This window comes from Miscanthus floridulus, chromosome 7 (genome assembly GCF_019320115.1).
Source record: "Miscanthus floridulus cultivar M001 chromosome 7, ASM1932011v1, whole genome shotgun sequence".
NCBI lineage: Eukaryota > Viridiplantae > Streptophyta > Magnoliopsida > Poales > Poaceae > Miscanthus > Miscanthus floridulus.
The window spans coordinates 3147440-3169668 of NC_089586.1; the positions used below are offsets into that span (position 1 = coordinate 3147440).

At 45.7% G+C, this 22229-nt stretch overlaps 1 protein-coding gene and 1 pseudogene across 1 annotated transcript; one reads left to right on the top strand and one right to left on the bottom strand.

Annotated features, from left to right (window-relative positions):
- Positions 1-355: 355 nt before the first annotated feature.
- Positions 356-2997, top strand: LOC136462370 (sugar transport protein MST1-like; annotated as a pseudogene).
- A 9065-nt stretch (positions 2998-12062) lies between these two features.
- Positions 12063-12668, bottom strand: LOC136462701 (sugar transport protein MST1-like). Its single transcript, XM_066461762.1, has 2 exons — positions 12547-12668; positions 12063-12462 (listed from the first exon to the last, which is right to left on the bottom strand). The coding sequence occupies exons 1-2, from the start codon at positions 12666-12668 to the stop codon at positions 12063-12065; spliced, it is 522 nt and encodes a 173-aa protein (XP_066317859.1).
- Between the last annotated feature and the right edge of the window lie 9561 nt (positions 12669-22229).

Below are 22229 nucleotides of genomic sequence, written 5' to 3' on the forward strand. Positions count from 1 at the left end.
GGCGTGCGGGTGCGGCTCCGCTTATATATGAGGAGGGGGGAGGCCAACTGGGCCGCGGGGATGGTGGGCCGGCTAGTTGGGCCGCGGGGAGGCGAGGAGGAGTGAGGGGAGGGGGGAGGCGGGCCGCTGCCGGGCCGACCGGCGCAGGCCGGGCCATGCCGTGCCAGCCCATGGGCCTGAGCAGCGGCCCAGCCACGGCCTGCTCCCTCGGGCCGGGCTCGTGTTGGGCTAAAAAAGCGGGCTTCGTGCCGTGCCGTCGTGCCTCGGGTTGCATGAACATCTATAAGCACGTCACATTCGCATAAAAAAAAGGTCTAGAAGGGGAACGGGGTTCTGTCTCCATGGATGAGGAGGCCACTGCTGCCTCTTGCTGCTGCATGTCTCGGCAAAGTTCAGGTTTTGCGATGCTCTCTTTTGGAAGAAAGCGTATTGATCTCTCATTCTCTCTGAAATTGCAAGTACTATCTAGGCACTACACTATTTTTCCTGACCTGAGACCTCATTGACCTTAAGTCTTTAGATTAGAGGCAGCGGCCCCTTTCGCTGGTCTGAAACTTAGCTGAAAAATACTGTTCTGACTGAATTGTTGGAAGAGAAAAATACTGTTCCGGTTGAAAAAACAAACCGAATATGGAGAAAGACGGACGGAGCCATCGTTTTCTTTCTCCTAGAGCTTGATAAGCGCATACGAGTCGCTAGCTTAGTTAGACGACGATAAACGAGTCGTATGGAACAGTGTGCCTTGAGATGTATATACAGTAGTATACTCGTATACACACGCGACCGCATCCATCTGTCGCTTTCATAAACGCTAAGCTCATGATCCAAGCCGGACCCGGGCTCCCCTTTTTTTTATTTTCTGAAAATAAAAAAGAAATCGTCACTGCATAGTAAAATGCCAGCACGCTGCTCGGAATCTCTCAACTTGTGGCTCGTGTTGCTCGGCGTCTGCACTCTGCAGCTGGAGAAGGAGACACGCACGCTGAACCTTCTGGGACTGGGAGAGCGTCACGTGAGCCTTACCGTGCGTAGGGCCCACGTTCAGTGGCCTTGTTCCTTGGATGGAGGAATCTTCCACGTGCTGGGAATATTCAGTGGAGTCTGTTCCAAATTCTTTGCTATGATGGATCCATGTTGTCTGCTGAGATCTTTGATACCACTTATTAGATCTGTATGTTCCTTCCCAGCCTACAACGAACACTGCCTTTATTACTTTTTTTGCTTACAAATTCTCCAAACTCTGCTGGTCCAAGATGCCTATGATTCATCTCCAGTAATCAGTGCCTAAAAGGAACCCACAAGAAGCAACTGAATACTAAGTAGTTTGTGCAGCTTCGCGAGTAGTCAGAGTATAGACGGAATTATAAGATTAACAATGTCGTCAGGTTAAGCTGAAAACACACTTTAAGCTCTACATTTGCTATTCAGCATGTGTACACCCATTTTTTTTTGGGTTACCGCACATGGCCTGATAATTTGCTTTGGCATGCAGGTGTTCTCAAAATACAGTCATCTGTGATGGCGTTCTTCCCTAGCGTTGCCACGGCAAAGCTGGAGCTGAATTCTCTGTACAGGAAATATGTGGATATGTTTGGTGTATCATTAAACAACTCTACCGTTGGCTGCCATCTCACCCGCAAAATGGCGCACCTTCCTGTTCTGTTGATCGATCGTACATTCTTCAGTACTGGTACTGCTATTCAGAGTATTGCTGTCAGCTACGGGGCGCTTATTCGTAGGTGGTTACTAAACAGAACTTCTGTTGTACAGGTCAGTTGCTGAATGCACTCAAGAGAATGCTCTTTGTATACTGCTTTCTTTCAATTTATTCATGCTATTAACACATCTCTAACTGGACAATTTCGCAGCACACGCTGATTTCCCGTGCTATGAACTCACTGTCTTGGTGTGGCTCCTTGCCATTCTTTGTGAGCATTGGTGTTCTAATGACCAAGCTCTGTGGCTGCACTATGATCCCGAAGCATTTTTCTGGTCGGCAACTCATCCTTGGTCATAGTGCTAACCTCCGTGGAGAATCAGTTTTGGTCATGGATAATAATGAATTCGGCAATGGTCAGACCTTCTTATCAAGTTTGCTTGGGCGCAAGCGAGATTATGTCGGCCTAGCGCTTCAGTGCATCTGTTACCCTGCTTGTTTGAAGGTTGTTGATATCCCGCAAAAGAAGCTCAGCTTCAGCAGGCAGTGGATACGGAGTGGTCATGACACAAGTGCAATTTGGAGGATCATGGCGAGAAACGAGCAATACTTGGCATGCATGATAGTCCTGGCGGCCTTGCAACTCTTCCTGCGGCTAACCAGAGTGAATGTTACCATTCTGTTCTTGCCAATGCTGTCCCGAGCCATAAGTTCCAGGAGTAGCCCAGCGGTGATCGGTAACATCGTGCTGGTTTTGGTGAACTCCTGCGGAGTTCTTGGATCTGCACTTTCAGTGAAACAGTTTGGCCGGGAGGTGACGTTTGCCATCAGTGCCATCGTGATGGTAATTTGCCAGGTAACTGAAAGAAGAGCTAAAACTTAGAACTTTAGACTCTCAGATGTTTTCTTGGAACAAACAGCTGACATTATTCATGGTTGAAATTTTGTCTGCAAGGTCGCAATTCCGTTTATCCTAGAAGTTCAGATCGGAGTTGGTGGTGGAACTCGCATGCGATGTTCGCCCTGACGTGTGTCGTCTCCTGCGGCCTCAGCTGGTCGTGGGGTTCATTCTTCTGGACCTTCCCTGGTAGGAAGGTTCACTCGGCTGGACAGGTTCTGGCCATGGCTCTCAACTTGGGCGTCTGCTTCGCCCAGATGCAGTACTTCCTGCTGATGCTATGCAGGCTGAAGAACGCCACTCTTGCGTACTATGCACTGTGGATCTGGTCATGATTGGGGTTCAGCTGAGGAAAATGCGTAGCTAGATGAGTGTGTGTTAATTCTGGTTACTTGAGTGGGTTAGTTTGGTGGATGTAAATATTTCTCTTTCCACTTCTTTTATCTTGGCCTGGTTCGTACAGTTTTGGTGCTATTTCTGATGGCTTCGCAGATCGCAACTGTAGGGTTTGGTTGCACTTCCTATGCTAGTTGCTGTTCTACTAACTGTGGCGCTCATTCAAACTGTTATGGATAGCATGGTCGCTACAGGATTTCAGGATTATCAATAAGCCCAGTTTTCAGATACGTGACTGACCAATCTAACAACGCAAACTCTACGGCGCTCCGCGTCGAGAGCGCGACGTGGCCCGGCCAATCCTACTACCCTCCTCACCCTACCGCCCACGCGCCCCACCGGAGAAGAAGGAGCATGTTATAGCGCCCGCACGCCCCACCGGAGAGGAAGAAGGGAGAGGAAGAAGGCTCAACGGGGTTATTGATCTACTCACCGACGACCTTAGAAGGGAGTTTTGGGAGCGGTGGTCATGACACGGCGGTGGAGATTGTTGGCAGACATAGATTTTAGCAGATTGTCTATTACGTAGCCGGCTTAACCATGGCAGGATTGATACATATATAGGACCAAGTGGTCTGCTTATACAACTGAAATAGAGATGGGTTGCAACAAAAGTAGGAGATAAGGTAAATGATAAGATGCTAAAACAAGATAAGGTGTTGACATATGCACCAACTACTACTACGGTTAATCTAGAATTTGAACTCCTAATATCTTAGGCACGAGGCTTACTGCTTCAATTCTCCTCCTAAGCTTTGTGTGGTGTCTTCAGTGGGATTTGATCCATCCCAATTTTGGCGCGAAGCTCCTAGAACTTGACTCTCCCAAGTGAGTTGGTTAGGAAGTCTACAAGCTAATCCTGGGTGTTGATGTAGTCAGCCTTGATGCTCCCTTCATCCAAACAGCCTCTGATGAAGTGTATTGGATATATGGGTCTAGGGTATCTACACCGCTCATATACCCGATCCATGCCTATCTACAGGGCCGAAGACAACAAGGAATGAGACCCACGTATGCCAGACGCATCCACCACCTTGAAGATCAAGTCATTCCAAGGATATTTAGCACCGTTGTATCTAGGCGATACGATAGTATCATTTTGTTATACTTTCCTTGCAACAAACTAGGAAAAATATATGTAGGCCGATGGGATCTACTGTAACTCTACCCCGACTATATAAGGAGGGGTAGGGACCGCCTGATCGGGATCCCATCTTTTACATTCTAGCTTATAACTACAATCAACAGCCCATGTAACCCAACATACAAATACAGAGAGAAGGTACTTCAAACTAGACGTAGGGCACCATATGCCTAGACTAGTATAATCCCTGTGTCTTATGTGCTACCCATTTGATTCCCTGTACACGAATACGCTGTTAGGTCTTGCCGGAGCTAATTCTTTCGACAGTTGGCGCGCTAGGTAGAGACCTTTCGCGTATAGATCCATTGTGTTTCAGATGGGTCTTATCTTTAAGTTCGGCGACAATGCAGAGAAAATGCAGCCAGGCGACAAGATCACCTTCGGGAGCCTAGACTTCATCGCCGAGCAAAGAAGGGAAGACATGCTAATTCTAATCTTGGATCATGGAAGGAAGAGCAGAAGAGAAAGCATCGGCAGAGCATAGATGAAGAGAACCCAAAGGGTGGCAAGGCCCGTTTGATTGCTGATGTAATGGCACGTTAGAGTCCAGTACGCCTTGACTACTTATCATGTCTCTGTCAGTATCTTCCCACACCTTCCTGTTCTTTTGCGACAATGGGTTCACCAACTTAGCATGAAGCATTGGGGCTGCCCCAACGAAGACATGATAAACTTCAGGCATTGCCCACCTGTTCTCTGATGTAATGGCACTACATGTGCAACTGGGTTCCAGACACAATGTTAAACTCATGACCCGACTGAATTAACTATCAAGCCTATTCTAGTTTAGTCCAATGTTTGGCAACTTCTTCTGTGCACTGCATCTCATCTAATATCATTCAACCAATTATGCCTCTCTTCATTCAAATTGTAATGTCGTCTTGGCTTTAATTTCAAACACGACATATTTGTAGTATTAACAATATGAACTTGTTAAGGCAACACATGCATCAGGAATCTAAAGAGGCATTCCATTGGAACACTGTAATGTTTACTTGTATTTTCAGACATATATGGTGAGTATATCAGACCAGGCTGTACTTCGCACTTCGCAGCATCCAATCTTGTGTACCACATGCACTTAAACATTAGACAAGTTTGTGCTCGAAACGAGAATCTAGTGATGTTCATGTGCTTGATATAGGTCTTACAGTACTCAATAGCGATACATTAAGTTCTTACATCACCAAATTACGATACTATCAGTATTTAAAACATACGGAATCCTGCTTCTTCTAGATTCCTATTCTTGTTCTGTGGCTGCCAATTCGCATTTCTTCAAAATTAGGCAACCCATACACCGAGGCCCTCAATGCACCATTGCCCAGCCTTCCTGAGTTGAATCCATCAAGCCCTGGCTTCCATGTTCCTTCCACAGCAGCTATGTCCACCTGCTAGTGAAATCCAATAAACACAGTACTTAGTAAACGTGCTCGCCTCTTAATGTCCTAAAGAAGAGACCCACGTAAGGCAAATTCACCCATGTACAAGTCTAGTCCGAAAAAATGTTCCAAGGATTGTTCTCCCAATTTGCAACGATGCAGAAGTCACGGCGACTATAGATGTTCCTTGGTGGTGGTATTTGCATTTCTGTTATGTGCCCACCTATCGGTTGCTCTCCGTTCTTCCGATACTGCTATTTTGTCCGCACATCTCAGCAAACATCAATGACGAAATGCGTCCAATATCCCCCTGGCGTTGCACATTTTTTTTAGCGACTGGAGGTATAGCACAGAAGTAGTAGAAGGTACTATTTCACCTTGAACACTGTACCCAGCATGAATTTACTGAAAGCAAAGAGACTTCATCACAGCAGCACAAATTACCTTTTCTATTTCTGGAATTAGTCGCTCCCCATTGAAGCGCCTGCAGAAATATGCACAGAGGACACCAGTACCATTCAAGCTGCAAAATTTTTAAAAAAAAATTAAAAAAATAAATAATCAATAATCAGCCCTGCACTAATACACCAATGCGTTCTTGTGTCTCTTAACTGCAAATATGTTTAGCTAACCTGACTGATTAAAAGCATTAGATCTGTACATTGATCCAAGAAATGGATACTGATTTCAGTATCTGGATGCATGTGGACAGGGATTGTTACTAACCAGTGCAAACCCCCGTAGCGCCAATTAAATGGGGCAACTGATGCAGCAGACCAATAATGATCCCACCCAGGAATAAGGACCCGAATCGCAGATGAAATGGCGCCCTTCAACATCTCTGCAACATGTGTGTATACGCTGCTTCTTTGCGAAACAGATATGCCCATACATGCTGGGTCGCACACCCGGATAGTGTTGTCTTTCAGGTTCCAAGAAAAACACACCCATCTTTGCTTCAAAATCACTGGGAAGAACAGCTGCATCAATTGCTTAGAGGGATATGCCTTCTTGTGAACAAGGAACAAATAAATGCATTTACAAATCTAGCTCACCAGACTGCAATTATATACATCGTATTTAAGGTGGGAACCCACGAATTGATTCCTGATGCATGGGTTTCCTATGTCAAACCATCCTGCTACAACTGCAACCTATTATAACAAAACATTATAGACATCAGTTCCTAATGTTCAAATAGTCGGACTGATAGATCTTATTGTAGTCCTACTCGTGCATGCTGAAAGCATCTAGGGCCCTAGTTGAGTTTTGGTGATTAATGACAATACGAGATTACTATTACTAACGTGTGTTTTGCAGAGATAATTAAGTTAGGTCATGGTAATGATAATTGATTGGACAATCATGGTTGTCATGCCCTACAATGGAAATTATTTCGGTTTTCAAAGGATGGATGACAAGGTTAAGGATGAACTAGTTCTAAGTGTCGTTTGTTGTTAAAGAGACACTTAGAGTAGTTTAGGACTTTGTTTTTCCTTTGGCCGTACTATTAAAGGGGTATAGACTAGTAGTTTGACCTAGGTGAGTCTACTCTTCACTTTGGATTGACCCAGGGCATAGATTCATACACTTCGTATTCAGAGGCCATGACTACAGGCTACAGAGCTCGAGGGTCAGAGAGATTCTCAGGATTCTAGAGTCACCCATCCGCCTTCACGAGGTATGCTATGGTTAGACAGAGCCTCCTAGATGCCCTCATGGTGGTCTTGTGCCTCCTACAGATCTAGTCCGACCTTGCTTCATAGAGCCTTTTGGTTAGGGATTGAGCAGGACACCTAGAGACTTTACTCCTACAGCTAAGCTGCTTGATGCTATCATAAGGAGGACTTTGCTCCCGAGGATGGGTTATCATGAGGGATTGACTCGCATCCAGCTATGGCTAGTGAACTCTCTAATACAACAGACAGTCTTTGATATTTGAGATGTCATTCTATCAGAGATGGAGGGCGCACTTGCATAGGGCTTCAGAGGTCACCGATAGTTGCCCTATGCTCACTGGATCACATTCTTGATTCGCAAGGCAGTCACAGTGAAGTCTCCTAAGATGATGGCAGAGTACACTGGAGCTACTACAGAGTTCCCTCCCTATAACATGACTCAGATGCTCTGTCATAGCAGTGCGAGAACACCTAGCCAGCCGTGCCATTGCCTAGAGGTGCTAGAGACTATAGCCCAGTAGGATGAGATTATCAGGGGCGTTACAGCGATAGAGGAGGAGTAGCTAGATGCTCAGCAGGAGGGTATGGTCAAGAGCGACCCCAGTGATAGTTCTGATGATGATTATTAGGCTATTTCTCATATGCCTCCTCGACGATATGACAGTGAGGCCGGTGGCTCTAGCTCAGCTCCACCCCAGCCACCACAGATAGACTCTACTCTTCTTGCTATTCTTGAGCGGATGAGGCAGGATCAGGCATGTTAGGCCCAGGAGACCACAGCTGCACTAGCATAGGTTTAAGCCAGATAGGATGAGTTCCAGAGACAGCAGCAGGCCATACAACAGCAGCAGTAGGCCATGCAGCAGCAGCAATAGCTCCTGATGCAGCAGCAGTTGCTTGGATTTATGCAGCATGTTGTCACTGCTATTAGGGTTGCCCCGCCACCATCTACACCTTAGCTCGGCCAGCCTGTCACCACTTTAGTGACTCTAACTATACAGCCCAGTGGGCTTCAGAGTCAGGGACAACCAGCTACATAGTTTGCTTCACCGACAGAGCAGGTGTCCCAGTGGTTTGCTTTGCTAGTGACAGCCCAGGGTCCTCACTTGACACCTATTGTTATGGGCTTCACTCTAGCTCAGAGCTCCTCAGTGCTTGTGACTGACACCCCAGTATCTAGGAGTCTTGGTGTGACATTCAGCGAGCTTACAGGGTAGCCTACACCACCAAAGCTATGTGTCCCTGCTTCTACTATAGTCACTCCAGTTACTAAGACTACAGAGACGCTCCCATCATCCGTTGCATCATCAGAGCCAGCTGCTACAGTGATACCCACTGAGTCACAGGCCGTGCCAGTCCAAGAGCAGACCTAGACCGCTTTAGCCTCACTTCCAGTAATAGAGGGTCAGATAGCTTAGAGTTCTAGATTAGAGGATGATGCTACATAGTTTCAGATCGCTCACCGCACCTCAGCTCTAGACTCGTCTGCTCCTGCCCTACCGACCGACCCTTAAGTTTTAGTGCTTGCCGCCAAAGGGAGAGAGGGATCGAGTATGTTAGATCTAGGGGGCGCTATATCTAGGGGGAGCTTATGATTTATTACTTTTGGCTTTTTATGTGTGATACATTATTATGCATTCACGTTTACTTTCATGCATTGAACTACATACGTATGATTGTGATACCTATGTGATATGTGATAACTATGTGATATGTGACATGTGTGCTATCTACTTTGATCTTTATATATGTCATGTCACTTCATTATGCTCATTTCGTTTGCTTCCGCGTTTTACTCCGATTCAAATGAGCTTTATTTCTTGTACTCGTGCTTATTTCATATCTATTGAGTACAACATGTTGGCTTGGGTCATATAAGCATGTCTAACTCCTTTGCTCTTATTGTCAAAAGCTTATATGAACCAAGCATGTTGAAAATCTCATCTCTTTTACATACTCGAGGTTGTATTGTCATCAATCACCAAAAAGAGGAGATTAAAAGCATCTAGGCCTCTAGTTGGGTTTCAGTGATTAATGACAATACGAGATTACTATAACTAACGTGTGTTTTGCAGAGGCAATTAAGTTAGGTCATGGTAATGGCAATTGATTGGGCAATCATGGTTGTCATGCCCCTACGATAGAAATCATTTTAGTTTTCAAAGGATAAACGACAAGGTTAAGGATGGACTAGTTCTAAGTGTCGTTTGTTGTTGAAGAGACACTTAGAGTAGTTTAGGACTTTGTTTTTCCTTTGACCATACTATTAAGGGGGGTATGGACTAGTAGCTTGACCTAGGTGAGTCTAGTGGGTTAGGTGTGGTGCACACTTGTCAAATCTAGCACTAGGTAGCTCAGGAGTGGCCCTAAGATCAATTGGAGCAAACTTTATTCACATATGATTTTGAGTTGGAATTGAATGGAGGGTCAAATGACTGACCGAACGCTAGTCTGGTTGTGACTGGACACTGAAGGGTGAGTCCGATCAGTTCATTTGATCAACTGAAGCCGTCTGGTTGCGACCAGACACTGGGTGAAATGTGATTGGACGCTAGGTTCCTACATCCGGTCAACTCCAGAGAGGGAAATTCCTGATCGAACGTGTCCGGTCAGTGCTGACCGGACGCTGGTCAAGATCCGGTTGCTGACCGGACGCTGAACAGTGAAGTGACCGGACTCTGGGAGCCAACGTCTGGTCAACATCAGTAATATTCTAGAGAGCAATTTTCATGATTGGACGCAGGTCAAAGTCCGGTCACAACTTAACGGCTCTATGGCGGGGATAACTGACCGGAGCGTCCGGTCACCCCGCAAAGTGCTGACTCAACCTCCTAACGGTTCGTATTGAACCAGGGGGTATAAATACTTTCTCTATTCATTCAAAGGAGGTCTTTTGCCCATTTGTTCAACTGAGAAACACCCTTGAGAGTGCTAAGGAGAGCAATAGCCTAGTAAGGTGATTGAGATTTAAGAATCCAAGATTAAAGCCTTATTAGTGCAAGGAGAGTAGGAAGTGTGCATCCACCCTTCTCATTAGGCTTGTTGTGGTCAAGTAAGAGTTCGTGCTTGTTACTCTTGGTGATCGCCATCACCTAGACGGCTTGGTGGTGATCGAAAGTTTGGTGATCATCCGGCGGAGCTTATAGATGACCCAACTCAAGTTGTGAGCGGTTATGGGTGATTCACCGCGACGGAGTGTCGAAGAATCAGTCCGTAGAGAGCACTTGATCCTTGCGTGGATCAAGTGGGAGCTACACCCTTGCGCAGGTGCTCCAACGAGGACTAGTGGGGAGTGGCGACTCTCCGATACCCGGCAAAACATCGCCGCGTTCCTTCTCCTCTCTTTACTTTAAGCATTTACATTTGTGCAATTCATTTCTTGTCTTTATATTCTTAGAATTATCATGCTCGAGTAGGATTGGAACTTAGGGTGCTAAACTTTTGTGCGGTAGATAATAGAATCACTTTCTAGGGACAAAGGGTGAAGTGGGCTAAGTGTAGGGTTTAATTATTGCAAAAAATTTTAGAATCGGCCTAATTCACCTCTCTCTTAGGCATCTTGATCCTTCATATGCTTTGAATGAAACATATTATGGCCCTGTTCGGCTGGTTAGAAAAACAGCTGATGCTGATGCTGGTTTATGCTGGAGCCTCCTGTTCTGCGCTCATCCCTCTTGGGTACCATGTTCGTTTAGGTAGGAATTTAGCTTATGCTGATGTTTATATTGAAATATTGTGAGAGAAAAATATAGTTCTATGGCTGAAAACTAGTTTTGAATAAGCTCAAGCGAACTGAGCGACGCATGCTCTTTACTCGCAAAAGGCCAACACTGTAGCTTCATTCATTGACCCTTTTCCCCGTATCCGGAATGCCAAACACAATAGCTATATCCTTCTTAGTGAACCTTAAAACGCTGCCATTTGGCATTGTTAACCTTGAATTTGCAACATCAACCATTCCCATAAGCCAAGCTGAGAACCGTCTGTTTGTAGATTTAATCGGTGGAAATTTCAGAAGCCCTCCGAAACCCATTGATTCGACGAGTTTCTTTTTCCTTTCATCTAATCCTGATATAATATCATGTATTGCTTTCACCGAGCACCTTGCTTGATTGGACCTTGACTCCACTGCGTTTGATCCACTACTCAGTGTCCTCCCCGGTTGATCCCATCTGCATGAAATTGAACCAGGTATGGATTTTGTCGCCGACTTTCCAAACACCCCCGACGAAATCACACACTCAAACTCCTCCTGACTGCCCGTGTTCATCCCCCTATGTGGGATACTGCATAGTTTACCAATGGGTTTGTTGTCAGAAACCAAAACGCGCTTCACCATTATGAGTATCAATCAAGCAGATTACTATTTCACTCTAGCAAACGACGTTAGTAGACAATACTAGAGTCGGAAGCTAACCTTCTGTTTTAAGACCTTGGTTTGGCGTACTTCCAACCGTAGGGCCCCGCTAATTCTTCTGAAAAGATACTCTCTAGTCCGCAAACAACCTCACACTTGTCGCTGTAAATCTTGAACCTCCGCATCAGAGCCTGCAACGCCGTAGCAATTTCCCCCTCACCAGAAGTTACAATCGTTTAACGCACACAGGATTATGGAGTAGCATGAGGTCTGCACAACATGTTAGTACGAGGACTAACCTTCCACACAAATGTGCATCCATTGGTGCCAGAAGAACCAACCCTAGCTCTGTGTCGCCCGCAATGTTTCGCCTTTCCCGGTGTTGGAGAGTTCGCAAGAAGTCCTCGGCTGGAGTTGTGCAGAAGAACAATGAGTGAACAGTTGAATTGATTCGGCGGGACATCAGAGTACAGGAGGCAACAGTGTTTCGTTCATTTTGCTATGCTCACACCCGCGCGTCCACCCACTCTCTCGTTCACCCAGTACATGTCAGCTAATTGACTTCCTTAAGATGCGTGCGCCGGACTCTTGCTCCACGGCGCGGACGATGTCCTTGAGCTCCGCATCGGTGTCGGCCTCCGCCCCGGCCCCGCGGATGCGCCCCAGTGAGGCGCGGGCCTCGTCGAGCCTCCCACGCAGCACCAGGCTGTTGGGCGTGTCGGAGATGAGCGCTGCGCTGACGATGACGACGGCGGCCGGGACGAGGCCGACGCCGAGCGAGAGGCGCCAAGCCCACCTCGGGACGGAGTTGGTGCCGTGTAGTTCACCATGTCCGCCATGAACATGCCCACGTTGAAGAAGAAGTGGAAGCAGGTCGTGAACGCACCTCGCCACCGTGCCGGTGCGATCTCCGCCAGGTACACGGGTGCACACTGCAACCAACACACCACTGTCACGACGCACCTTCTATATATATCCTTGCGAGTTACGGCGATCAAAGCGTGCGCATTGGCTGAGCAGTGACAGTGATCACCAGGCTGGTGAAGCCGCGACGGCAAAGCCAAGCAGGATGCGGCCGATGATGAGCATGCTGATGTGGACGGCGGAGGTGTTGAGGATGGCGCCGGCCAAGAAAAACATGCCGCCGATCAGCATGGTCGCTGGTAATGTTGACGATCTAATATGTGAAAATCAGTGTAAAAGGAATGCTAAACCTGTCATTGGAGTTCAGTGAAAGCAACACTGTCGACAGTAGTAGCTGCAGAGTTTTTGTTTTTTTTTTCCCCCAGAACTTCAGGAATGTGGCGTTCAGAGGTATTATCCAAGTTTAGGATATTACACGCCATGGGTATTGTATATTACATAAGCATAGCTCGAGTATATTACCGTATCCACTACATGGACCGTCGCAAAACTCTACCCATATGTCGTCGTTAGCTTGCTGCTTCGTTTGGAACGTGCGGGGGCTCAACGGCCGCGCGCGCCGGAACGTCGTCCGAGAGTTCCCGGTCCAAGAAAGGCCAACTCTTGTGTGTATTCTGGAGACCAAGCTCTCCGTCATTTGTAATGCACTGGCTAATGAAATCCTAGGAACCACGTTCGCTTACGACTTCCTCCCGGAGATGAATGTGTCCGGCGGTATCCTCCTCGGTTGGAACAACGACTGCTGGACGGCGTCTGATGTCCACAAGGGCCGGTACACCATTTCGGCGAAGCTGTCCGTGCCAGGCGCGTCGACAGATCAATGGTGGATCACTGTCGTTTACGGGCCGCAGCTTGATCACGAGAAGGTGGAGTTCCTCGACGAGCTGTTGCACTTTCGGGACTCTCACCCGGGGCCCTAGTTTCTTTGCGGGCACTTCAACATGATCTACCGCGCGCAAGACAAGAACAACGGCAGGCTAGATCGCCGCTGCATGAGACGCTTCCGTGCGTTCCTCAACAGGGTGAACCTCGAAGAGTTGAACTTGGTCGGTAGAAGGTTCACGTGGTCCAACGAAAGGGAAAGACCAACACTAGAACTGCTTGACCGCATGTTTGCATCGATGGATTGGTTTGTGGCCTTCCCGAACCACATGCTCAAGCCTTTATCCTCGGACTGCTCAGACCACTGTCCGTTGCTACTACAGCTTAAGGTCAACACCGATCTAAAGCGTAGGTTCCGGTTTGAGTCCTTCTGGACGAAATTGCCGGGCTTCGACGATATTGTTGCCGTAGCATGAGAACCAAGTGCGACAAACGCGGACCCCTTTCGCGTGCTGGACCAAAAGCTCCGGAATGTTGCCAAAGCACTGCGTTGGTGGAGCAACACCAAGATCGGCAGTGTGCGCCTACAGCTCGCCATGGCCCGTGAAGTCATTCAGAGGTTTGATGAGGAGTAGGAGTCCAGAACTCTGTTACCCTAGGAGGCTGTGCTTCGAAAAGCCCTCAAACTGTGGGTCCTGGACCTGGCATCCTTGGCGCGCATCACTACAGGATTCAAGTTCTTTGCCGAGTGCCTAAGGCACTCGGCAAAGGCCAAATTGCACTCGGCAAAGCCTTTGTCGAGTGCGGCACTTGGCAAAGAACACACGGCAAAAATTTGATCGGCAAAGCCCTCTTTGGTGAGTGTCTTTTATCGAACACTCGGCAAAGGCTTTGCCGAGAGCCCCGAGGACACTCGGCAAAGAAAAGTGACCGTCACGACGCCGGCCCTGTTGACGGTCGCTTTACCGAGTGCCAACCCTGCAGGCACTCGGCAAAGATTTTTTTATTTTTTTTAAAAAAAATTCTTTGCCGAATGCCCTCTATCCGGCCCTTGGCAAATTTTTTTCCAAAAATTCTTTGCCGAGTGCCTCTTGGACGGTGCTCGGCAAAGTTTGATTTTTTTTTTAAAAAAAATTCTTTGTCGAGTGCCCTCTAGCCGGCACTCGGCAAAGTTTGAATTTTGCGGAGTACCATGGTCATGGCACTCGGCAAAGCTTGAAAAATGGTTTTTCGAGCGTCCATTTTTCCAGCTTTGCCGAGTGTTGTGATCATGTCACTCGGCAACGGGGTCCTTTGCCGAGTGCAACACTCGGCAAAGTGACCAAAAATGGTAATTTTTAATTTTTTTACATTCCATCATGACAAATAAATTCATACAAACATATATCACATATATATCTCATTCATCACATATATATCTCATCAATCACATATATATATATATCTCATCCATCCACACATCCATCCGCATATATCATATCCATCACATATATAATACTAAGTGCTCAAGTCCATCCAAATAAATCCACAAGTGCATCACAAGTCCATCAAAGTCCACAAGTGCATCACAGGTATATCACAAGTCCATCACCAAGTGAATAACAAATAAAAAATACAACGTGCACTCATCTCGGCCACTGCGACTGTGGTGAAGGCCCAGCTCCATCATTCGGAGGTGCATGAGGTGGATTATTCGAACCACCGTCAGATGGAAACTGCACAAAGGAGAAAAGATTGCATGTGAGACAAGATTATTTGGAAAGCTAATCTAGGAAGGTAGAGGCTATACAAGCAAAGCACAAGCGAAAGTAAAAAACTTTCATACTCACAGGAGTAGCTACAACTGCAGGACGCGGAGGCGGAGGTGGAACCAACAGCCCAGCTGGTAGAGAGAAGCCCACATGTTGCCCAAGCCCTTGTAGGAATTCCATAATGTTCGTCAGCCTCTGCGCCTGGGCCTGTCGCTCGGCCCGCTCGGCCTCCAGCTGGGCCGCCACCCTCTGCTACCCGGCCTCCAGCTCCTGACATTGTCTTATTTCTTGTTTCAGTCGGGCCTGCAATATTTTACTCCAATGTTTTAGTAATGCAAAGCTAATTAAGGTGTGTAAAGATCAATGTATGACGAGTAAAACATGAATAACCTCGAGTGCGTCGACCCAGTGCTGTGCAGCGGTCGGCCATGTGCGAATGGCCAGGCTCTCGCTCGTGATCCGTGCTCAGATATGGGAGTAGAGGCCATGTCGATGATGCCGTCGCCAAGCCAAAACTGCCCATGCTTCTTGCCTTGCCCCGCCCTCATGACGATCTCTCCATCGAAGTCCTAGGTGCTCGGATCGTGGTCTGGTCCATGGAGCGACCTCGCCATCTCAGTGTACTCACTAATACGGGAGTGGACGCTCGGGTTCGTGTATGCCTCGGGCGGGTCCTCCAGGTTGAAGGAGACGTCGGACATCGCCTTCCCCTTGTGGGCCATACACCATGCCTGGAAGTACGAGCAAGCCTAGCCACTATGTGACGCCGACTGCTAGAAATACAGTTGATGATTAGAAATCAGGCAGAACTGAGCATCACAATAGATAAATGAATTTGCGTACCCATGCTTGTTTGTATCAGGCGAGGCTACGGCTGCCTTGATGGTGTGCTGGACCTTGCATCTGCAAACGACGGTCCTGGGCATCCCTATGCATCTTGAGGTACTCCTCCATGAACCACTTCTCCACCATCATCGCCCAGCACTCGGGATCAGAACTTTTGCATGCTCATGTTCTTTCCTAAATAGGACGCACCCCTTCGGACAAGCATGTATCTACTCATACAGCATCTTAAGTGCACGAAGGAGTTTCTGTGACTCGTACATACTCTTTGGCAGAATGTGGCCCTCCGGAAGCAGGGTGCCAATCACAGCCAACATCTTATCGAAGCCTTCTCGACTTAAGTTTAACTCGGACTTCAACCCCATTAAGCGTCCAATGGCATCCAGTTGAGACACCGTTGACCGATCATGAAGGGGTTTCTGTGCCGAGTCCATCATGTCGTAGAACGCCCGTGTGGCTGCCTCCATGTGGCAGAACCTCCTAAGAAATCGGGCCCACGTGCGTCTATCGTTGTCTCAATAGACCTTTGATAGCGTACACGAGTTCCCAACAACTTAACAGATCTGTCAGGTGTCCTCGGAAAACCTGAATCATCCACGATTCTTTTTTGAATAGGATCCCAATCACAGACATTGCAGATTACAACAATTTATTCAAATATATACATCAGAGTGAAATATAGCGGAAGTCTTAAGATAACATAGTTTACAAACAAGTTGTTCCAAACTTACAAAACCATAAGTGTCATACAACCATAGTAGCGGGATAATATTACATTAATATTATTTATCACACAAACTAGTGCCTTGTCCAAAGGCCATTCATCATTCCTCATTGTCATTGACTTTAAACACAGACATGCAGCAGGGACCAAAACAAGCCTGCGCATGCGACTCACCTACAACAAGGGTTAACAAACCCTGAGTATAAAAGTACTCAACAAGACCGACCTGACATAAAGGGGGTGAAAGACTTTAGTGATGCAGGTGTTGGGGCAAGGTAAGGATGTAGCAAGATTCAAAAGTTCTTTGCCAAAAACTTACTATTCTTCATCCTATTTTCAAGTTTTACCCCTAAGTCCTTTTAGTTCGTTATCTCAAACTAAGTGTACATTTCCCATATTCCAAGCCTTCTCATTCCATTCTTTTTCTCATGTTTTAGTAATTCACCAGTCCTGCATTGCTTCTGTAATGAAATGAGCCTCCATATCCGCGGAGCACTGGCAATTCAAATTGATTCAAGTCCCAGCTGGGGATTCCATATCACACGACATATATAGAACTTAATCTTGCATATATCAACCTTGCTACCGGATCCTCCTATACTAAGCCATCTCCACGCCACCCGAGAGCACAGCACACCTCAAATTCAGCCACATTCTAGCCATGAGGGTACACGCTACTCCCGCCATCTCTCCACTCCCAGTGCGTGGGCATTCGTCTTAGTATCGGATTAACCGAAGTAGGCTTATCGGAGTATGTGACCAGTACTACAAAGTGTCTCATTCAGAAGATCCATAATGAGTGGCCTTTAAGCGACATAGTCGGCAACATTACCCAACATTCAAGATAAGTCACCCGACTAGTCTCTAGTTCATTCTACCTTCTTTCTTTCTTTGGCCAGTATGTCATCTTTGATTGTATCAAAACTTTTACTTTGAAAGCCTACCATAAAGCATACTAAGCATTCTACGCCTTTGTAAATGAAATCATCTTCAAGGATGGTAAACAATTAACAAGGTAGGCAATGCATCAAGTAGGTAATATCTGAATAAATCATCTTAATGCAATATGTAACATAGGTGATAAACTTTTCAAAGTAAACAAGGTAATGGTTTAATGCATAAACCAGGGCTTGCCTTCGTTGACGATCTCAGGTTCTGGATCAGTACCACAAATATCGAATCCCGAGGCAACCGGGGATCCTTCCACAACTTGCTCAACTAGGATCGGTTCACTCTCGGATTCTACACGAAATGATAACATATGCTTCAACATGATGATAATGTAAACATAATGCTTTCATGGTACATGAAATATAACAACACCTCAAATACAACTGTCCTTCACGGTACAGTTGCAAGCCAACAAAACCAACTTGTAATTCTACCATCAAGGACCACACAAGTGACTTGACCAAACAAACCTTGAAACCCTACTGGTCACAAAACATGACCAAAACAAGATCAAACACTAATCTAACACTTAGGGGTTGCTTTTATTCATTTTTGAATTAATTTGGAAATAAGCCCAAAAATGAACTTGTTCCAAATGACCTCAAAATTTTATGTAAGCTTCGTCATGACAAATTAGTGTATCAAAACAAATTTCATAATTTTTTTGAAGTTATACAGAGGCCTACAAAAATCATGGAAATCACATTTATCAATTAATTAACTGAATTTTTGAACATTAAAAATTTATTCAAATTTCAAGTTTCATATTTTTAAACCATACTAGAACATGTACAGAAGCTACACACAAATTTTCAGAATTTTTGGAGCTATAATTATTTTCTTATAAATTTCCAAAGTTACTGCACTATTCAAAATTCAGAAATAACAAAATTTCACTATTCTCTCCCTCTCTCTCACTAACAGCCAAGCCCCGCTGTCAGCGACACAGAACAGGACACACGGCGGCGCTGATGATTCCGATCGGCCAAAACGCACCGGTGGTGATGCTCCGGTGAGGCAGATCGCACCAGCATGATCTCTACTACCCCGCGAATCTATCCCAGCTCTCAGAAAGGCAGCAGGCGCACCGAAGGGAGCTCCACGTCGGCCATGGTGGCACGGGCACGGCGGCGCACGACGTAACTACGGCTACGATGCAGTAGAGGCTAAAGCGAAGCGAGCATCATGCTCAGGAGCTCACCACGAACACGACGATGTGCTTGGTGAAGGCGGAGACGGGCTGGAACGGCGTGGCCACAGTGAGGTCGATGGTGGCGGTGCTCCGGCCGGCTCCGAAGAAGAAGACATCGTGGGTTGGCGCTGGACTGCTAGAGGCGAGGCGAGTAGGCCTGGAAGGAGCGGCAGGGTGAGGTGGAGCTGCTGGCAAACGCAATTGGCATGAGATGCTACAGTGAGGGTGAATTTTGTGAGCGCGGCAAGGTCACCGGCGGCGAGCAGACGAGAGGAAAGAAGAACGACGGCGGCGGTGCTCCTATTTATAGTGGGGAAGGACGCATCTGGCTTCGACGACTCACGTACGAGGTCGCCACGGAGACAGCAGCGTGTCACCGCGTGAGAAAGCGGTGAAAAACGATCGGCGGCGGCAGCTACGTGGCGCCGGCGGCAAGCAGGGAGGTGGCGCTTGGCTTCATTTGAAATTTTGAATTATTTACAGAAATGCCACTACGTTTATTTTGCAAATTACTCACAAATTTTCTAAAGAAGTTGAAAATCTCCAAAAATGAAAGTTGCTTAACTTTTCAAACTCTACAACTTTGCTTTAATGAGCATTTTCAAATTCTGCCTCCATTTTGAAATTTGAATTTGGGTTGCATTTGAGCATTTGAATCATTTCAAAATTACTCCAAATTTTATATGTAAACTTCAAAAACTTTGAATACCAAAGTTGATCCTCATAAAATAAGCTTCAACTTTGCTTTTTGTCACAACCCCAAATTCCAAATGGATTTTGAATTAGACAAAAGGGGCAAAAAGGACTTTCATGATTTGAAATTGAATTCAAATTTGATTTGTTTACCTTTTTACTTAAATATGATTTTTGACCAGTAACATGGCCCATTAGGGTTATTTGAGTCAATTGACACATGGTCTCACATGATCACATGAAATTTGACCCTTGTGGTCATGATCTATATTTAGAGTTTTGAATCACATCACATAAAATAACAACTTATGAAATAAAGCTTATTTAGTGAATGCATTCAAAATTTTCTACTTTATGAATGCTTTGCAATGCATATGACGACATGTCAAGTTTTAGTGTTAGGTCAAAACACCAGAGGTGTTATAACCCTTCCCCCTTAAAGAAATCTCGTCCCAAGATTTAAAACCTAAGGCTAAGTAAAGGAAAAGGAAATGTGTCAAACTAACACATCATAACTTTGTTCAAAAAGCTAGTGAGGGGGTTTTCCATTCATTTGACAAAAGGGACAAGTTACAACATGGACAAGATATTGCAACTAAATAGAAGCGAAGAAGTCAGGAAAGTTTTCTTCTAAGTAATCCTTGGACTCCCAAGTAGCTTCATCTTCAGTGTGTTGATTCGATTGTACTTTGTAGAACTTGATTGTACGTCTTCGAGTGACTCGATCTTTCTGATCTAAGACTCTAATGGGGTACTCGACATAAGTCAAATTAGGTTCTAGTTCTACATCACCAAAGTCAATCACTTGGTTAGGTTCTTGAAGACACTTCTTTAACTGGGATACATGGAAGATATCATGCACAGCTGACATGTGATCTGGTAGCTTGATGCGATAGGCGACCGGTCCACATCGTTGTTGGATTTGAAAAGGACCGACATAACGGGGCACCAACTTTCCTCGAATCCCAAAACGATGAACTCCTTTCATCGGTGATACCTTGAGGTAGACATGATCTCCCACTTTGAATTCTAGCGGTTGTCTCCTCTTATTAGCATAGCTTTTCTGTCGGGATTGAGCTACCTTCATATTAGCTTGTATGAGTTTAACTTTCTCTTCAGCTTCCTTGACCACATCTGGTCCAAAGAACCAACGTTCTCTAGCTTCTGACCAATTTAAAGGTGTCTGGCATCTACGCCAATACAATGCTTCGAATGGTGCCATTTTAATGCTCTCTTGATGGCTATTATTATATGAGAATTCTGCTAAGGGAAGGCATTCATCCTATTTAGCACCATAGGAAAGGATGCATGCTCTCAACATATCTTCAAGAATTTGATTTACCCTTTCAGTCTGTCCATCTGTTTGCGGATGATAAGCAGAACTACGGATAAGTTTAGTTCCCAAAGACTCATGTAGACTTTTTCAAAACTTGGATATGAACAATGACCCTCTGTCAGAGATAATGGTCTTGGGTGCCCCATGCAGACTGGAGATTCTATCAAGATAAAGCTTTGCGTACTATTCTGCTCGATATTTATCTCTGACTGGTACTCCCTCCGTCTCATGATAGTAGGCATAACTATTTTTCTTGCTAGTCCCAGGATACAGGGCGCTTGCTCGGCTTGCATGCAGAATTTACTGCTGCTGGTTGTTGGACTTCTAGTACTACTCCCGTCTCGTTAGTGCACGTCAGTTAGAGTAGCCAGGGAGAAAATTTCCATGCGCTTGCATGCGCGCGGGCCAGGCGATTTGGTTAACGGTGATGTTTCTGCAGTTATATTTGGAGGTGGAAGTGAAGGGGCAGCATTTATTTAGAGACGGAACTGAAGAGACTCATGCGGTAATTAAGATGCTCCTTGGTCTTAGCATTTTTTGAGTTGCGCCTACTATCCTAAGATGGAGGGAGTAAGAAATGAGCTATCTTGGTTAGGCGATCAACAATAACCCATATTGAATTGTAGCCTACAGATGTCCTGGGCAATCCCACGATGAAGTCCATACAGATATCTTCCCACTTCCAAGATGGAACTGGCAATGAATGTAATGGACCTGCAGTCTTCATGTGAACCGCTTTGACTCTCTAACAAGTATCACATTTGGCCACATATTGAGCTATTTCTATTTTCATTTTGGTCCACCAATATCTCTTTCTCAGATCATGATACATTTTGTTGCTACCTGGATGAATGGAGTATCTTGTAGAATGAGCTTCATCAAGAATCTGGTTTTGTAGCTCCGAATTTTTGGGTACTACCAATCTATCTTTGAACCATACGACATCGGATTCATCAATATTGAAACATGTTGGTTTTCCAGATCTGACTTTATCTTTGATATGGGATATACCCTTACTTTTCCATTGAGCAGCAATGATCTGATCTTTGATAGTGGACTCAACTGCAATATTGGACAGGAAACCTTGTTCTATGATTTGTAAATTCAGATGCTCCATCTCTTAACACAATGTTCGTTGCATAGGTTTCACAGTCAGACAATGGCAATGACTTTTGCAACTCAGGGCATCGGCAACCACATTAGCCTTGCCCCGATGATAATGCACTTCTAAGTCATAATCTTTGATAAGTTCTAACCATCTTCTTTGCCTCATATTCAATTCTGACTGAGTGAAGATGTATTTCAAACTTTTGTGATCCGTATAGATATGACAGATATTGCCCAATAAATAATGTCACCAAACCTTGAGTGCATGAACAACAGCAGCTAATTCAAGATCATGGGTGGGATAATGTTCTTCATGCTTCTTGAGTTGTCTAGAAGCATACGCTATGACTCCGCCTTCTTGCATAAGAACACA

Bases quoted from the DNA above. Each gene is read 5' to 3' on its own strand.
- LOC136462701 (XM_066461762.1), bottom strand. From the start codon at position 12,668: ATGCTGATCGGCGGCATGTTTTTCTTGGCCGGCGCCATCCTCAACACC. The intron at 12,463-12,546 runs GTGATCACTGTC...GCGTCGTGACAG, and splicing joins GTCGCGGCTTCACCAGCCTG to TGGTGTGTTGGTTGCAGTGT.